The following is a 17,740-nucleotide window of genomic DNA, read 5'->3' as shown; positions in this document are numbered from 1 at the left end:
CAGAAAATGGCCCTTATTCAATATATTCCTTTACAAAACTTGCTGGTTTTCGATCTTTAATGTTACTTAGTTTGAGATCATAGAGTCATCACGACCGGATTTGCTGGTAAAGGTTAAGACCTTCAATAAAATGAGAATTAACATTGAAATCACAGGTGTGTAAATTACAGTCATGAATCCGCGTGGAAACCTTGACACCGTACATTAGATATCATGCCGGTTGTAAGTGGTCGTATGATATCCATGCACGTTGTTAATGCGAGAAAACCCGTTCATATATGATATATCACAGAACTGGAATTTGCGATGTTGTCAAGAAAATGTTTTCAGTCGCAGTAAAGGTGCTCGCTGCATTGTCTTCGAACGCTGCACCGATCGCTATATGAGTGACAATGTGAGTCGTTGATAGCATTAAAATCATTACTTCGGATCAGTTGAAACATCTGGCATTATGAGACAGAATATGACAATGAGTGACTCGACAACCAGTGGCGAGTACACTTATATCAACAGAAACAATTCCCGCACAGGTCATTAAATTCATCAATGGAGCCTTACAAAAACGTACAGCAACGTTAGTAATTGCAAATTTAGCGACGGGAAGTGGATTACCGTTGTGGACAGGTCTGAGATGCTAATCAAAACCAAAACATGTATAAATAAATACCCAATTGAAAGATACACTGATGTGCCTATGTTGGTAGATAGAAGTGAAAGAGACTTTCAGTAGTATCCATTTCAGGCAAAGGACCTCCGGCCATAAAAAAAATACAAATACAGGATACGTCTAGGGTTTTTTCTTCCATTTGAAGCTTTCATGAAAATTGAGAATAAAATTAGACAAAGCAGTAATAATGATGATCCCGATAATAACTGAGATGCATTTTGCAAGAACATTGACAGTGCAACGATAATTATCGACTCGAAAGAAACACCTATGATTACGCGAGATCCGCTGCTCCAGCTATGACGATTATCAAGGATACAACTAATAATTTAGATCATAAATGAAGTTTAACCTTAAATTGATTTGTACAGCGACCACAAAATGATATCAACAAAGAAGAGAAACATCTTGACTGCTATTCACGAAGGACACACTTGCTCGGGTATCAGTGTATATATATATATATGAGAGCGTAGTGTTAGGTTCAAAGAACGAAAAATCTTCAAGGACTTACATATTCCTCAGATATTTTGTATAATTGTAAGATAGTTGTACCAGTAAAAAGTAATAATTTGCAAGAAGCGCGATTGTTTATTACGCCTGCACCTGATGAGTCTGGACAGGGTCTTCCTGTCGAGCAGTTGTACTAAGCGATCACCTTATAAACATAACTCTCAATGTTACCGCGTGAGAAAATAATCGAAGCAGAACAACAATTGCGACATGAAATCATCACGAAAAAGTCTTTGCGCAATAGATACAAAAGCGTATGTATGGTTGTTGATGCTACTTGTGGCTCGTTTCCGAAACATTTGTTGGGCTTTGTCTAGCGTGAATTACAACCATAGCTACTATCATCGCAACTACAACCGGATATTTTAGTAACCAGTGGAGCAGGCAGTGCTGATAAAAATAAAATTCGACATGATTATATCAACGAGTACGAGTCTGTTCAGAAATTCTTACAGCAGCACAAAGCTATTTCAAAACAGTTTTAATGCTGTACTCTAATGGGTATCGAGGATAAAATTATTAGTATTGCCGAGTTCGAGCCATGGTTTGTGAAAATTGAAAATCACATTCGACTCCTAGCACAGATCCAAAACTAGTCGTTTAGTGATCCAAAACATAATTGATTTTCAGACAGTAAACATCAAGCACCTGTTTACCAGTGTATATTGATAAGTATACGACCATGCTTATCAGTGCAATGACCAGGTATAGATCATTTTCAGATACTATTTTTAGCTGGCCAAATCTATCCCATAGCCGCTTCCGGTACGGTCATGCGCATTTGACGTAGGGCAACTCAAGTGACCTACACTTCTTACATGAATAGAACATCTGTCATTATAGATCGCCGCAGATAGTAGTAAACAATAATATGCCAGCACACAAGTATAAGTGTTGAAATGTACGTTTTCATCAAGTATTTTTAACAATAAATGAGTATCTATTGCTTTATGTTACTGCATCGTGACTCTCATATAAACTTCGCTGCCCCCACCCCTTTTGACTGCATGGTAATGAATAATCCGAAAATAAACAAGTTAGCATGTCTAATTAGCAGCAAACAATGAACATCAAAGGCATCGCATCACATATTAAGCAAATTCTTCAAAGGTTTGTCATTTAGTTAATAAATTAAACGGGAATGAATGTGAATCCCAAAACTGTTTGATACATTGGATTGGCTAAGAAATGTACTCTCTCTCTCTCTCTCTCTCTCTCTCTCTCCTTAGTTTGCTAACTCCATGAAAAGATATGGATAATAATGATGAGTTAACTCATCCTGCGATACATTAGCAATGGCCACTTTCTACAGTACTATCAGCTATGTGTAACTCGCGTGGCATCTCGGATTGGGCATGGGATCTGACTACGCTGGCATTGATGATGCTGTGTTTACCTGTATGCATCCATCCACTATGAAATTAATTATATGCAACAAAAAGATTTGTAAGCCCTCCTGTTTTCAAGAGTATATAGTCTTGAAGAGTCATCTAAATACTCGTAGAATTATACAAATTGTAATTCTGGTCACATACGAAAATCGTCCACCCAATCTTTCCTTTCAGAAAAAGGCCATACAGCTTTGTAAGTCCTATCCAGGACCGCGGACAGAGTAGGACAAATTCCTCGGAACCACAACGGTCAGGGGGTCCACCGTTTCAATTTGTGATTCACTGGGGCCTATTGGATAATTTTTCCTAGGGCCCACAAATCCTGTCGCTGCCCTGATCCTCTATGATGCTTTTTGTGCTCATATCTACTTTTCTGTTTTAGGCAGGTTGTTGAACTATTTACTCACGATTTTTAAGGACACTATTTCTGCGAAGGCTGTACAGATGTCAAACATTTAAAATTTTGTTTGAACCTTTCTTCATGACAATCGCTTAAAAGTTGCTCTACGTTGATTGCGCATGCGTTAAATATTGGCGTGGAAAACCCCAGATTCGACTTCCTGGAAAAGGTCTATAGTAACATCACATGAGGTTCACTACAGAGGGGAGGCTCACCTAGAGTTCACGAGTATAATTTACGCTGTTTTAAGGGCTAATTCATGAGGCTTTGACATAATGAGGTAAGCCTGGTCAAAAGTCCCATGATCATACTATTAAAAAACTTGATTATCCAGGTACATGTTCCTGCCCCTGTTAGTGTCAATGGCAGATGTATCCCTCCAAAGTGTTAGCTCACAAACGACATCATTATCCTATTTATTTATCTACACCTTGACAACGCACAGACACAAAAAATCCACTGTTAGTCAGATTTCCCGAAGTAGTACAGCGTCCAAACCATGCCACGTCCACTCCATAGCCATGATGACTTTGGATTGATCACGTTACCAAAAAATCGCTGAAGGCAAACGTTGTGCATGACAAAATGTGAATACAAAACGACGTTCAGTAATCTGATAATCATACGGTGAAAGTGTGAAGATGTGCATGGGGTGTACTTTGAGGGGGTGCACTTACGTGCTGTGTACGAATAAAGAACGTCATTGTACATTACTATAAAATCACAACTTTTGAAATGCCCCTTTTGCGATATTAAAACTGTTTATGGAATACACATTTATTGGCGACAAACTCACTGCTGTAGTTTTGTGTCCTGTAAGTAGTCAGGCATTTTACCACATGAAATATGGTCATCACTTCTTACTTGCGATGACTATTGTCGAACTAACTGGCAAAGAAGCAGAACTAGACAAAATAGGCCTGACGAGTATTACTAAAGAACTAGACAAAATAGGCCTGACGAGTATTACTAAAGAACTAGACAAAATAGGCCTGACGAGTATTACTAAAGAACTAGACAAAATAGGCCTGACGAGTATTACTAAAGAACTAGACAAAATAGGCCTGACGAGTATTACTAAAGGTTCATTCCTGCATATCTTTTGTGAAATAATACTTGCTCATTTTTTAAAAATAATACTTGTTCATTTTTTAAAAATAATACTTGTTCGTTTTTAAAAAATAATACTTGTTCATTTTTTTAAAATAATACTTGTTCATTTTTTAAAAATAATACTTGTTCATTTTTTAAAAATAATACTTGTTCATTTTTTAAAAATAATACTTGTTCATTTTTTTAAAATAATACTTGTTTATTTTTTAAAAATAATACTTGTTCATTTTTTAAAAATAATACTTGTTCATTTTTTTAAGTAATACTTGTTCATTTTTTAAAAATAATACTTGTTCATTTTAAAAAAATAGTACTTGTTCATTTAAAAAAATAATACTTGTTCATTTTTTTAGCATAACACTTGTTCCATTTTTTAAAAATAATACATCTTCATTTTAAAAATGATAATACTTGTTCCTTGTTTTAAATAATACTTGTTCCCACCTTGACATTTTTTCTTTAATAGCTCTGACTGAAATAGATTTTTAAAACCTTAAATTGTTCCCAAGGGAAAATGTATTAACTATGTCAGCTAGTGGTATCTTTGTACATCTTCCATCTATAAATGCATTACGTAGTGAGAAGAATACTTCAACGATGTGATACTGATTCTAACGTAAACGTGGTTTGACATGGGAACAATATCCAGACACTTTTTATTATTCGGTAGATCAGACTACTAGTCAATCCTTGATGACATAACAATATCTGTCTGTCTATCTGTCTGTGCTTCTCTTATGAAGTTAAGTTATGAAAATAGTTGGTATGAATGTTTATATTGGAATTCTCATATCCAAAACCAGGTTGGAGTAGTTAAGTGCTGCAAATTCCAGGCGATTGCTTTATGGTAACAAAAAGATCAAACAAAGGTATTTTCCTATCAGTATCGTCAGAGAGAATAGATTCGTACTTACCCATTGCAATATGTCGCGATGTTCCGAATAAAAAGTATATTATTACGGGGAAAAAACTCGTATACAATCCAACTACTGGCGGTAAGTCTGCGAGCAGAGAATATGCCATACCTGAAAATAATAATAATAATAATAATAATAATAATAATAATAATAATAATAATAAATCAGAAAAAAGACGTGATATATCTCAACACGCCACGAGAAGAGCTGGAACGTGAAGAAGAAACAAAGCGTCAACATCGGCAAAGAAATGATTTTAACATTTGAAAATGACTATTGCAATAATAATAATAATAATAATAATAATAACGGGGTATAAGCTTCATTCATTAAAATAATTAAATGCTTTTCCTACCTTGCGGTATTTGCATGATGCCCACGGTCAATCCACAGATGATATCGTTGGGAAAATCCGATTTAATCTTGTACTTCCTTATGATTTTGTAACATGGCATAATTTTGTCAGCAGTCTTTTTGCATTTCTCACTTGAACACGTCCAACACCTGGACCATTTTTCCGAGACAGAATCTCTTAGAGATTTCTTTTTCTTCGGAAGGAGATAGTCATTCCTAACACGGGTTTCAGTTGTTTGCTCCTTCAGTCCTGAATGAGATGGTGGTCTTCCGTTGGAAATCACAGCAGAATCTTCATCCCTTTTGGATTTAATCTCTGTCATACTTAAAGTACGATGAAATGCCGGGTTGTCCATCCCAATTGTTTGTCTATCGTCACCAGGTATCATAACTTTCGGAGTAGTGACTGTCTCAGTCGCCGAGCAGGTCTAAAATAACGAATAGTAATATTGTGTGAGAAAGTCACCAAATAGGTCTAAAATAACGAATAGTAATATTGTGTGAGAAAGTCACCAAATAGGTCTAAAATAACGAATAGTAATATTGTGTGAGAAAGTCACCAAATAGGTCTAAAATAACGAGCAGTAACACTGTGTAAGAAAACTCGTAAACACCAACGAACATCTTTTGAGGATGACAATTTGCACTTTCCACGTCACAAACATTGTGTTCCATTTTGTAATCTGGAGTTTTAATTAGCATCAAGGAAGAGAAATATGTCGAACAAATGTTCAAATATTTGTTTTTTATGTTTCTATTATTTCCTGATGAATAGTTAAATCACGATTTTAAAGAAAACTAATTAGTTAATAAATTATGAAAATAACAAGAACAAAGACTACTTAGCATGAGCCGCTTAGAAGAATGGAAGATTACTCTCAGAAGGTGTTATTTTTTAAAAAGCTTACTGAATCGGTGTTCCATTATTTTAGGACGATTCTTAAACACCAAAAAATGGGATATTGACCCAATAATAAATGTAGGATATAAAAGACACTTTAACCAGTTTACCGACGATAAAGAAGAACAAATATAATTATATCTTCATTATTGTTTTCCTTTACTTAAATTGATTCTCTCGTCAGAGTTTTGCTATGCTTGATTCAAAATTAAGTTTTGGAAAACTAACAAAGACCAGCATCATAGTTCTTCAGTTTAAAAGAAAATTGAGTAAATTTTGTTTCATATCATTTTTTATTGTAGGGTTGTTTACCCTAATAGAATTAATCCTTTTCTGAGTAGCTAGTTAGCGGTTGAGTACAACTCACTGTATAATTGACACAGTTAACCGCCATTTTTATTTAGTTTTTGGCAAATTTTGTTGCACCGTATTTAAATAGTAGTGTGAGACCTCACTTCAATACATACAATAAGTGACCAATACTCAAATACTTAAACAAAATGTATCAGGAAATGCAAACTGAGACGGGTGGTGTGCAAACGCAACCAACTAGATCCAAGATGAGTACATACTTTCAGACGAGAGTAGAAGATCGTATGCTCCTAGCTTTCCACCCCCACCCCCACCCCACCCACCCCGGGGTGTCAGATCTTAGACTTCGGAAGCGAGCTTGTTGCACCGAGACAGTTGGAAATACTTGCAGCTCTAAATGTGGCTGGATTAGATCTGGGAAAAATCGATGGGCTACAAAATACCAGGTTCAATAAATATATATTGTATCCAAAACAGCTAGACAAACCTTTCTTGGAAACTCAGACAATCGAAGTGCAAGGAAAACAAGCGATGATAAAAACAGCGCAGCCATTTGCTAGCGAAATAGAGGCCAAAACGGTAGAGGATTTTGTATCTGGCCTCCCAATAGAAATAGACACTTGCGAACTTGTCACAAAAATAGAAGGGAAACTTAAAACTAAAATCAAGTATTCCAAAATGGCTACAATATGGGGATTTGGGGGAATAAAATCTGGAGTTAGGATTGTTTCAGTGACCAAAGAGGATACCAAAAAGATCCCGACATTCTTCTATGTCATGGGATTCAGGCTAAAGAGCTGGTATCGGGGCAGTGAATGGGATAGGAAATGCCCAAAATGTGGTAAAACAGGACACAGCCCGAAAGAGTGCACAAACCCGCCTGTAACATCGACTTATGCCAGCACAGCGGCAATGAACCCACAAAATCAAGTCATGAGTGAAGACATACAAACACAAATAGGAAAACGTATTGAAGAAATTATGAAAGACAGTCAAAGAGCAGATGAAAACAATGAAATGGGAGCAGAGAAAGAGAGAGTGGAATCAAAAGACAGGATTACATTAGCAAACCTAGACATAACAGAAATCAGGAAAGACAACTCGCAAATTACCCTTGGATGGGAAAACATACTGAGCCCTAACAAAACGGGTAAATTTCCAACACCGTTCAAACACGGACATATTATCTTAACAAACAGGTTTTCTTCATTACAAGAAGAAGAGAACAATTTAGAAGAGGGGGAAGGAGAGATAGAAGGGAGAAACTTAGATATGTCAGGGCTACAACCCTTAACCTCCACGCCCATGCCCAAGGAAAAACATAAAAAGGAAGGCTTTGTCAGGGTCAAGTTCATCACAGGGTAGCGTCATAAATGAGACGTAAACCGACACACCACAGACGGCACATGACAAAAATGAAGCAAAGATCATGACAATGAAAAAACAGACAAAATCAAGAAAGCGACACTGAGACAGAAAGTGAACCTGAAACGACAAATGACAGTAATGAGGAGAGTGAAGACGAGGCGGGGGGGGGGGGACAAGTACGGAACACGAGACAGGTACGGAATACGAGAGTGACACCAGACAAACGACGGACATGGAAACGGAAATAGAAACAGAAAACACAACAACCAGAACTGAAAATATCACGACTGACGAAGAAACTGCGACAGAAAGTAGTTTAAGGGGGGATCCAGTGCCCCCTAAAGGTAATGAAAATTAACTAAATCAAATATAATAATACACCTGACAAAAAAACAATACAATAAAATAATAGAGATATAACCATAATGCGGCAACCTGGAAGAAAGAGGGAAAAATGGAAGGAAAGAACTTCTGTATAGCATCTGTTAATGTAAATGGAATAAACAAAGAAAAACTAACTAAATTATTTAGCGAAACCAAATATGACTTAATTTTTATGCAAGAGACTCCTAACAAATTTACCAAAGACCTGATAACTCTATGTGAAGAGAAATTAGGTGGTATAATGGTTTTAAATGATTTTAAAGGGAATGATATGGGAGGGGGGAGAGTAGCAACTTTCATTAAACATAAAAAGAGAGTAAATTGGGACAGGAGAACTGAGGGAGGTTTTTTAGCGGGAGACTTTTACATATTGTGATAGAAGATACCCATTTTATAAATATATATGTACCAGCAAATAAGTATAAAAACAACAATTCATGGAAAATTTAACCAAATATATTGAAAATATACAATGGATAACTTAATTCTAGGAGGGGATTTGGGTGGGAGAAAATATAGATAGGGGTGGGGAATTAACTACTAATGATCTAAGATTTAAAAATAAAATTGGAATGGTTTTTTAAAAAACATAAATTGACAGATATACATAGGAATCTAAACATGATAAGAAGAGAGTTTACATATGACTATGAAGAAAATAAAGGTAGCAGATTAGAGAAATTCTACGGTACAAATATACAAAATGATATCTATAAACTTACAGGGATTACAAACATAAAATTATCAGACCATAAACTTATATATTTAGAAATACAATTAAAGAAAAAATACAAATGGGGGAAAGAGAAATGGAAAATGAATAATCAAATTTTAGAAGAACCTGAATTTATAGCAGAAATCAAAACTGATATTAAAAATTTCATAGAAAAAGGGAATAGGGACATAATCACGGAATGGGATAAATTAAAAGAGAATTTAAAAAAAAAAAGCGATCATATTTTCCAAGATAAGGAGAGAAAAACAGAATAGAGAAAAACGAGATAAAAATACAATTGGATAAAGAGATAGGGGAGAAAAGGACAAATTACTAAATGATAGATTAAATAAACTAATAGAGGAAGAAAAAAGGGGAAGAGAGATAAGAGCTGGGAAATTCACAAAGATATATAAAAAAGGGGAAGGGCTATATAAAAGGGAAGAACTAAGAAGGGGGGAGTACAGAAAAACTGAAAATTAGAGATAATAAAGAAACTAGAGAAAAGAAGGAAATCCTAGATTATATTGAAACATTTTGCAAAGATTTATATACATCACAGGAAATAGATAATAAAACGATTGAGGAATATTTAAAAGGACATACAATCTTATGTGATGATTTCATCTCGACAGAGAAAGTAATAAACAGCATAAACAAGAAAATCCCCAGGTGGAGATGGACTTCTATATAAAGTTCAGTGGTGAGTTGTCGCCCATCCTAGAATGGTTATATAATAACATTTTCTTGAGGAATGACACAATGACAAAAGCAATGAGGGAGGGAATAATAACTTTAATATATAAGGGGAAGAGTGATAGGGAAGACTTAAAAAATTGGAGGCCCATCTCCTTCCTAAATACTGATTATAAAATTTTATGCAAAATATTAGCAGAGAGAATTAAACAAGGAATGGATAAAATAGTCAATGCAAATCAAACATGTGGGGTAAGGAAGGGATATACAGAATAATATACTCAGCATAAAAACAATAATAGATTATATACAGGAATGTGGTCTGAAAGGTGCTATGGTACTTTTTTGACTAGGAAAAAGCATTTGACAGATTAGAACACAACTATATACAAAAAGTATTGGAAAAGTTTGGTTTTGGAAACAACTTCCAAAAATGGACCAAAATACTGTACAACAAAATAATTGCAAGCGTACAGGTAGGTATACGGAGCTAACACGGGAAAATTTGAAATTAAAAGATCAGTAAGGCAAGGCTGCCCACTGTCTATGCTATTATACATAATAACAATTGAAATTCTAAGTATAAGAATAAGACTAAATAGGAAGATTGAAGGTATTAAAGTTCCAAATATAAAAGACGAAATAAAAATGCTACAGCATGCAAACGATTGTACGAACTTTATTAAAGACCAAAATTCCTTTAAACACCTACAGAAGGAATTAGAAAAATTTGGTAAGGCCTGTGGGTCAAAAATAAATCATGGAAAAACTGAAATACTGAAAATAGGGAACTGGAGAGGAAATCACTCAGGATTACCACCACACTTAATTAAAGAAAGAGTGAAAGCATTGAGCATTTATTTTGGGATAAGAGAAGAACAAGAAAACTATAAAAATATGAAACAGAAAATAGAAACGAATGTGAACACCTGGCCACTTACGACGTTATGTTTAATGGAACGGGCCCAAGTGGCCAAAACGTACATGTACGCGAATATAAATTTTATTACCAAGTCTATTGACATAGAAAATAAAAATTTAGAAAAATTAGATAAGGAGATTATTAATTACGTATGGGATTTTAAGACCCACTACGTCAAGAGGGAAACTTTATGTAGAGACTAGCACTTCCCAACCCCATTTGGATAAAGACTGCAAACATTATAAATAGATTTAAAAAGATTAAAGCAATGCCAACATCACCATGGGAGGGAATATACATCTACTGGTTTGGGTTCACAATGAGAAACGGGGGGACATTTATAAAAATAATAAACTTGTAAAAAAAACCTAGAAATACCAAGAAAATTTAGACATATCAAAGAAATACTAACCAAATATAGAGATATAAAAAGTTTATGGGACCAGGAAGAAAAACTAATATATAGATACATTAGAGAGGAAATAACAAAAAAAAACTAAAAGCAAAGTAGAACAGGAGAACATAGAGATTAACTGGAAAAGAGCATGAGTTCACTGGACCAAATTAGGATCCCTAAAAATACAAAGCCTCTGCTTCAAATACATGCACAATGCATGGTTGACAGGAGAGGTAGCAGTGAGACGGCACATGGTCAGAGTATCGCCAAAATGTCCACTGTGTAAAAAAGCCCCTTTTAGTAAACTACACACAATAATACAGTGCGAGAGCAGGAAAACATGTAGATTGAAAGTGATAGAAGAAATAAACAAAGGGGGGAGATATCAAAAGGCAAATATATTATACATGGATGGAGACTTCAAAAAAAGAAACCTTTATACAAAATTACAGAGTACATAGTAAACACCATGAGGGCCTGTGGGCAAATAATTGTGATAGGGAGATAAAGAGAAGTATAAAGGGAAAAAAAATTTAATTTTTAATTAAAAAAAACTTTTCTTAAGTTACAACAAAAAAGGGGGGGGGTGAAACCTGTTTTAGAGTTCTCTCTCTATATATAATACTTAGAAAACTTATAGACAAAATATACAAAGATGCAGGGAATATACAGGGAACCTACATGGGGAAAGTAAACACGATGACATCATGGGGCTATGTCACATGGTGCTACGCGAAGTGGACAGGCCCATGAAAGAGTTTTGAAAAATACCCCATGGAGAACATAAACAGACCAAACACAGACATAAAACACAAACAGGGGCTATTTCATAGTTAATATTTTACTAACTCTGTATCTATCTTTAAACCATACAGCTCCCTTACTGTATGGTTGACCAACCCACAAGTGGGAAAATAAACAATTTTGGATTCTTTCTAATAAAACATTTAGATAAATTAATAAAAGGAGGCCTAACTCGACTCAGGAGAAACACAATGAAAATAAAGTAGTGTGGACCTTGAATCGAGCGTAACCTTACCTATTGATATTCCTAAACTACCACGTGGAACGACACATATCAGCACTCGATTAAAACCATAGAAAAAAATTTATAAAAAAAATGAGATAGTACACCGTTCCATCGTCAAAATTCAAAAACCAAAACTATTTAACCGAATATAACATAATAGAATACATCGGATCCTAAATAGTAGAAAGCAATACTACTGGGGAAAAGGACATTGGATTTATAATTGCTGTCTCAAGCATATATATAATATAGCATAAACACAATATAGCACCACTACATACAGCATACACTGAGACCTAGGCGACCTCTAGCAAAGGTCACAAAATCATTCAAGGGAAGGAACTTCGAGCAAGGTGAAAAAAACTAGGCTCGGACGAACAATCTTTTAGATAACACTAAGGAAACATAAATACCCCATCAAAAATTCTAAGACTAAATTTTTGATATAAAATTCTATTTTAAATAAAACATGCTACATATCTGAGGGGGAAACACAAAAACATAAAATACATTTTTAGGTGTTTGGAAATGGGGGGAGGGCATCTATCTGGTGCCCCACCCCCCAAAAAAAAAAATTAAAATTGATTCTCTTGTCAGAGCTTTGATATGCTTGATTCAAAATTAAGTTTGCAAAACTAACAAAGACCAACATCAAAGTTCTTCAGTTTAAAAAAGAATCGAGTGAAACGCAGAGCTCTAATCGATTTCTGCAAAACTCGGGGTTATTCCGAACTTGAACCGAATATATCTGTAATTCCATCGCAGCTCGTATATATACCGGATTGCGATATAATTCTTGAAATCTTGTGAGTTTTATTTGAGATTTCAACTCTGGTTGATTATAAACGACATCATAAAGAATAAGACGCGTGATTTGCATTACTTAATCTATTTGGCATGATGTTACTTCTCCTCAATTCATGATTCTATCATCATAATCTATTAACAATTTTAATTCTACCCTATTTGTTTTCAAGGTAGCAGCATGGGCTAGTCCAATTGTTTTTAAAGTAGCATCATGGGTCATTCCGAAACCGAGGATTATCAATATTTTTTCTTGCTATTTTCTTATGTCAATAAACATTATTCAGTGAAATTTCAGCACTGATCTAGAGAGTGTAGAAGCATAAAGATACTTCATGAAAACATAATTATATATGCGCATTCATGCACCAAGGGTTGATCCCAATTCGATATACTGACATTATTGGTATATCAAATTGCTTTCCTAAAACTCCTACTCCACCTATATCTGACTGGTCTCTCTCTGTCTCTCTCTCTCTCCCTCTCTCTCCCTCTCTCTCTCTCTCTCCCTCTCTCTCTCTCTCTCTCTCTCTCTCTCTGGATCATCTTGGCAAGCCACTCTCGAAACGTTTGCAGACAAGCCGATCAACCGAAAATGGCAAGAGAAAGATATAGAAAAATAAACAATATTATTATTATAGAAAATGTAATATAAAGCACAATAAGATTTAAATCAGCTTTAAATAAATGTAAATGTTGGAATTATCTCTTTTTGGTTAGAAATTTGGCATAGACTATATTACCCATTTTTTTCAATATACTCGCCGATGACTGAATGGCTGCGCATTCAGTGTTAAAAACGCTAACCTTGCAGTTTTTGCGGTGCCTACATTCTTCATTTAAGCCACCTTTCATGCTTGAATGATAAGCCTTTTGTTTTAAGGTAATGATATCGATATCTGAAATATATATTTGCTTGTTTCGATGTTTAGATGGTGTGAAATTATGTTCTTAGATGGTGTCTCAAATAATAAATTACATCGTCCATATTGATCATTCCATTCTTCAGATCCAGAACACCAGTGTTATGTGTGTTTCAAAAAGTATGACATTTCAATATCCGACTGTTGATTAAAACAAATTATCCAAAATTTATGACATCTGAAGCAAATATTCATTTCTTATTAGCTGCAAATATAATTTTGATTCTTTTTCAGCAGTTTTCAGACTACATATTCATGAAACTTTAAAGTTTGCTACATATACCTATATTTTGTTTTATAAAAATAGGAAACGGAAGTTTCAAACAGTACAGTTATAATGTTCAGCAGGAACTGCAATTTGTAACTCCTGTGTTAAAATCAATAATAGAGAAATCAAAAGTTTCAAAATTAATACGGCATTTGATTGGTCTACGAGTACTAAATGACAAGGAAATGCAAAAGGCTGCAGTAATAACAGATTCCTTTGTTGCTTTGTTATTATCACCTCAAAATGAATTGCCAGATATTAAATATCCGTTTCATCCATCTATCCCATTGATTAATATAAATGAATTTAATATTTTATTTTGCTAGTTTACAAACCTTGATATTTAACATATGATCCCAAGCTTATTAAAATTATTGCATTGTCATTTTTTTTTCTTCTTATGCTCATACACTTTAACCTTAGTTTCAGCTGTTACTAGTGTTCTGCTGTCCTTCTGAGTTTGCAATAATTTTACGCATCATTGATTTCGTGAATCTTTCCTCGTACTGAGGTTCGGAATTGGGCACGTTATCACCAGGACGTGGAGACTAATTAATACGTCTTTTTACATGATTTAAGCTTTAGTTAGGCAAATATGTTCTAAAACATAAATTAAGTCAATTTTTATGATTAACGCATTTTATGAGCACTAATCTAAATTCTAAAATGTGGTTATTACTTTTACAAATTAATAAATGCAGTTTAAAAAAGTCTAACATTATAAGGAATGCGGTTAATAGTTTACTATAATACTTGGAAAGAATGCAACTTTGTACTTGTTGTTATGTGTGTAAGGTTTCAACTATACAATTAATATATTCAGCTATAAACGTATATTGTCAGCTATAAAACTCTACCAATAAATTATTAAAATTTAATTACTTTTTACCGAATAGAATATTGGGTTTATAATTAATGTACTTTCTGATGGATGTGTGTTGATTATAGTCACATGTATAAAAATCAGAGTAAATGGTGTATTGATCTCATTGCATATTTTTCCTCGTTTCCCTTCTTCATTGAGATGTATACGTATACATGGTACATTTATTAGTTTGTCTAACTATGCCATTAAAAATAATTCACTTAAAGATAATGTTTTATTGTATTAATGTACACAAATTTGAAAATATAAATGAATAGGTGATAGGTGTTTTCTAATAATTATAACATATGAATTAATACAGTAATAGTGCACTTTAGTTTTATATTAAAGCGTGACTTGCGGATTTTCGCCTACGTTCTTATTGCTGTCTTGGACTGAAAAATACTAGTACTTTACAAGTTGTAATTTTTCCAAAATGAATTATAATCTCAAAACAATTGACCCAGAACAAATGTAAAATAGCTATTATTGGCATTTACTCTGATTTAGGGTTTGAAATGTTATTAGTTTCTGATTGAAAGAATAACGTGTTCTATGAACAGCCCTCTTTAAGGTTAGTGGGCGGCAGGATTTAATATTTGCTGTAGCAAAAGTTACATAATCTTGTTTCATGTTTATTTCTTACAATTGAACATGGTGGTTTATGTGTCGTCTAATTTTTCTTTTTATCGTGTTGCTGTTGATTTAATTTAACCTAAGACTTTTACTGGCCTATAAGAAATTATATTGTATTCGTGGAGGGAGGTATATGAAAGAAGGGGAATAATGTGATTTGTGACTGAGTCGGGATTTATAGACGCTATACTACTCGTTTGTCCCTAACATTCATGCTGTTGAGAAGAAAAAAAAGTCATGTAATAATTAATTGTGAGATCAATATAGCCAGCATCCTTAAATATAGGTTTAAAATTCGTCTGATTATTGCTGTACTTATTAAAGTGCGAGAGCATTCATGTGGGACAAAAGAAAGATAAAAATAGGTTATCCAGGAAAAAGGTGCTCTAGGTTTCTGTACTAGTTTGACATAAAAACACGCTCAAATCTTTCAGAAAGTTCTAAAATTCGGGCAATAAATATTTTTAAAAGAATATTGAGGTTTATTTTTTTCTTTGTCCACTTTTCAAAATCTATTTCGACTTTGTTCATCCATTTTTAAGCATTTCAAAATATGAACGAAAATTGTTTCTTAAATGTTTTTTTTTATAAAATAATTTAAAAAAAAAATATAAATCATGAACGATATAAAGTTATTTCGTAAACTGAACATTTTAAAACGTGTGCAGACCTAATCAAGTCAATTTTTATTTAGCCACTTTGTAAATAGATTAGTTAGTTATGTACATGAATTGACCAAACTTAGTGCAAGGGCGGCATAGCGATTCAATTTTTTACAACAACTCTTATTCTTCTCAACACTAATTCATTTTTTAACAGTGTTGATGGCCTAAATTGTTTTTTGTTGTTTTGTTTTTTTTGAAAGTAAAGAAACTGCAGTCAAACAGTTGCATAAAACTATATAACATATAACTGAAGTGAAGAAAGATAAAGTACAACATATAATGATATATGATAATGACACGGATATACAATAAAAACATGCAATCACAACACACCGTATTCTATACGGCCCTTGCTATGCAATTCGCGTTTAAACGCAGAAGAAAGAACAACACAAGAAAATGGAGAAATAAAATAAAGAAAGAAGAAAGGGAAATAGAATAGGAAGGTATGAAGAACGAAATAAGAAAGGAAAGGATTTTAAATAATAAGAAATCTCAAAGATGAATATATTTAAAAAAATTTAAAAAAAACAACACTTGCCATGACTTTATTCCCGGCAGTGAACCGAACCGCAATAATACTTCGTCAGGTGCTCATCATCTGAAAGTCAGTGTGTCTGTGCATTTTATAGCTCTGGTTTTGAGACGTAGTCCTTCCACCTAATTAACAATGATTCTAATTTGAATGAAACTGCTTACATTCCTCTAGTGACACGTCTTGAAAACTCGATATATGTATTTGCACAGGTTGATTGCCGCATAAATGTAATGGGACAAGTAAGGTCAGTAGGAACTTTGTGACCTAATGAATCAAAAACATAATTACATTTTTACATCAACATAGACTGATAATGTATTTTCTTTTTTTTGGTAATTGAAATATACTAGGTAATAGAAGCTGACCACATAAAAGTTGTTTCAATAAAAAAAATAAGTTCATATATTCATGGTTTGATTTAAAATATTTTATTATAACCATAAACAAGTAAATGGGCGCACATGGTCATCAAAGATTAATATTAAAAATGTAATTTCTTGTGTGTTGTGAAAATGCCGACAGTTTCTCTATTTAAAAGCGCCCGATGCATACAACGAGAATTGTAATGTTTCCAAATTTGTCTGTCGATTCGGCAATTGTAATCAGTACGTAAGTTTTATCTCTTCCGACCATAATATTGTAACTACATCTTGGCACGAAGTATAGACTAACTGCTACTCAACTATGACCAAAGATAACTTTGCTGCTCGTTGTGTATGTATTCGAGGCCGGCTTACTGGCTTAAAAAAAATTTTTTTTTCATGAGGGCTAATTTTCTGGTCGTTTGTATTTTCCTTCGAAGGATGGTCTATTTATTTATTTATTTGGCTACTTTTAAGGAATTTAAGTACTTGTCTTTCGGATCCTTCAGTAGAATCAGCCAAGTTCGTAGTCGTGCGCTCTTTAGGCAAAGCACTCTACCATAATATCATCGGCACTATGTAACTTTCGTGTGTTACTA

General features: G+C 33.9%; 1 protein-coding gene across 1 annotated transcript in view; it reads right to left on the bottom strand.

Moving 5' to 3' along the window:
* The window catches only part of LOC149797822 (prestin-like), a 67,471-nt gene extending 50,568 nt beyond the window's left edge, over positions 1–16,903 (bottom strand). Inside the window, exons 1-3 of the mRNA XM_089960807.1 lie at positions 16,783–16,903; positions 5,357–5,783; positions 4,999–5,109 (exon numbers count right to left, since the gene is read on the bottom strand). Of these exons, the coding sequence (XP_089816933.1) occupies positions 4,999–5,109; positions 5,357–5,783; positions 16,783–16,785 (541 nt within the window). The 5' untranslated portion in view covers positions 16,786–16,903. The remainder of the gene's footprint in view (positions 1–4,998; positions 5,110–5,356; positions 5,784–16,782) is intronic.
* Positions 16,904–17,740: the final 837 nt, after the last annotated feature.

This window comes from Sinohyriopsis cumingii, chromosome 6 (genome assembly GCF_028554795.1).
Source record: "Sinohyriopsis cumingii isolate HCF-2022 chromosome 6, ASM2855479v2, whole genome shotgun sequence".
NCBI classification, from domain to species: Eukaryota; Metazoa; Mollusca; class Bivalvia; order Unionida; family Unionidae; genus Sinohyriopsis; species Sinohyriopsis cumingii.
Note: the sequence above shows the minus strand (reverse complement) of the source record. Positions and strands in the feature narration are given on the sequence as shown.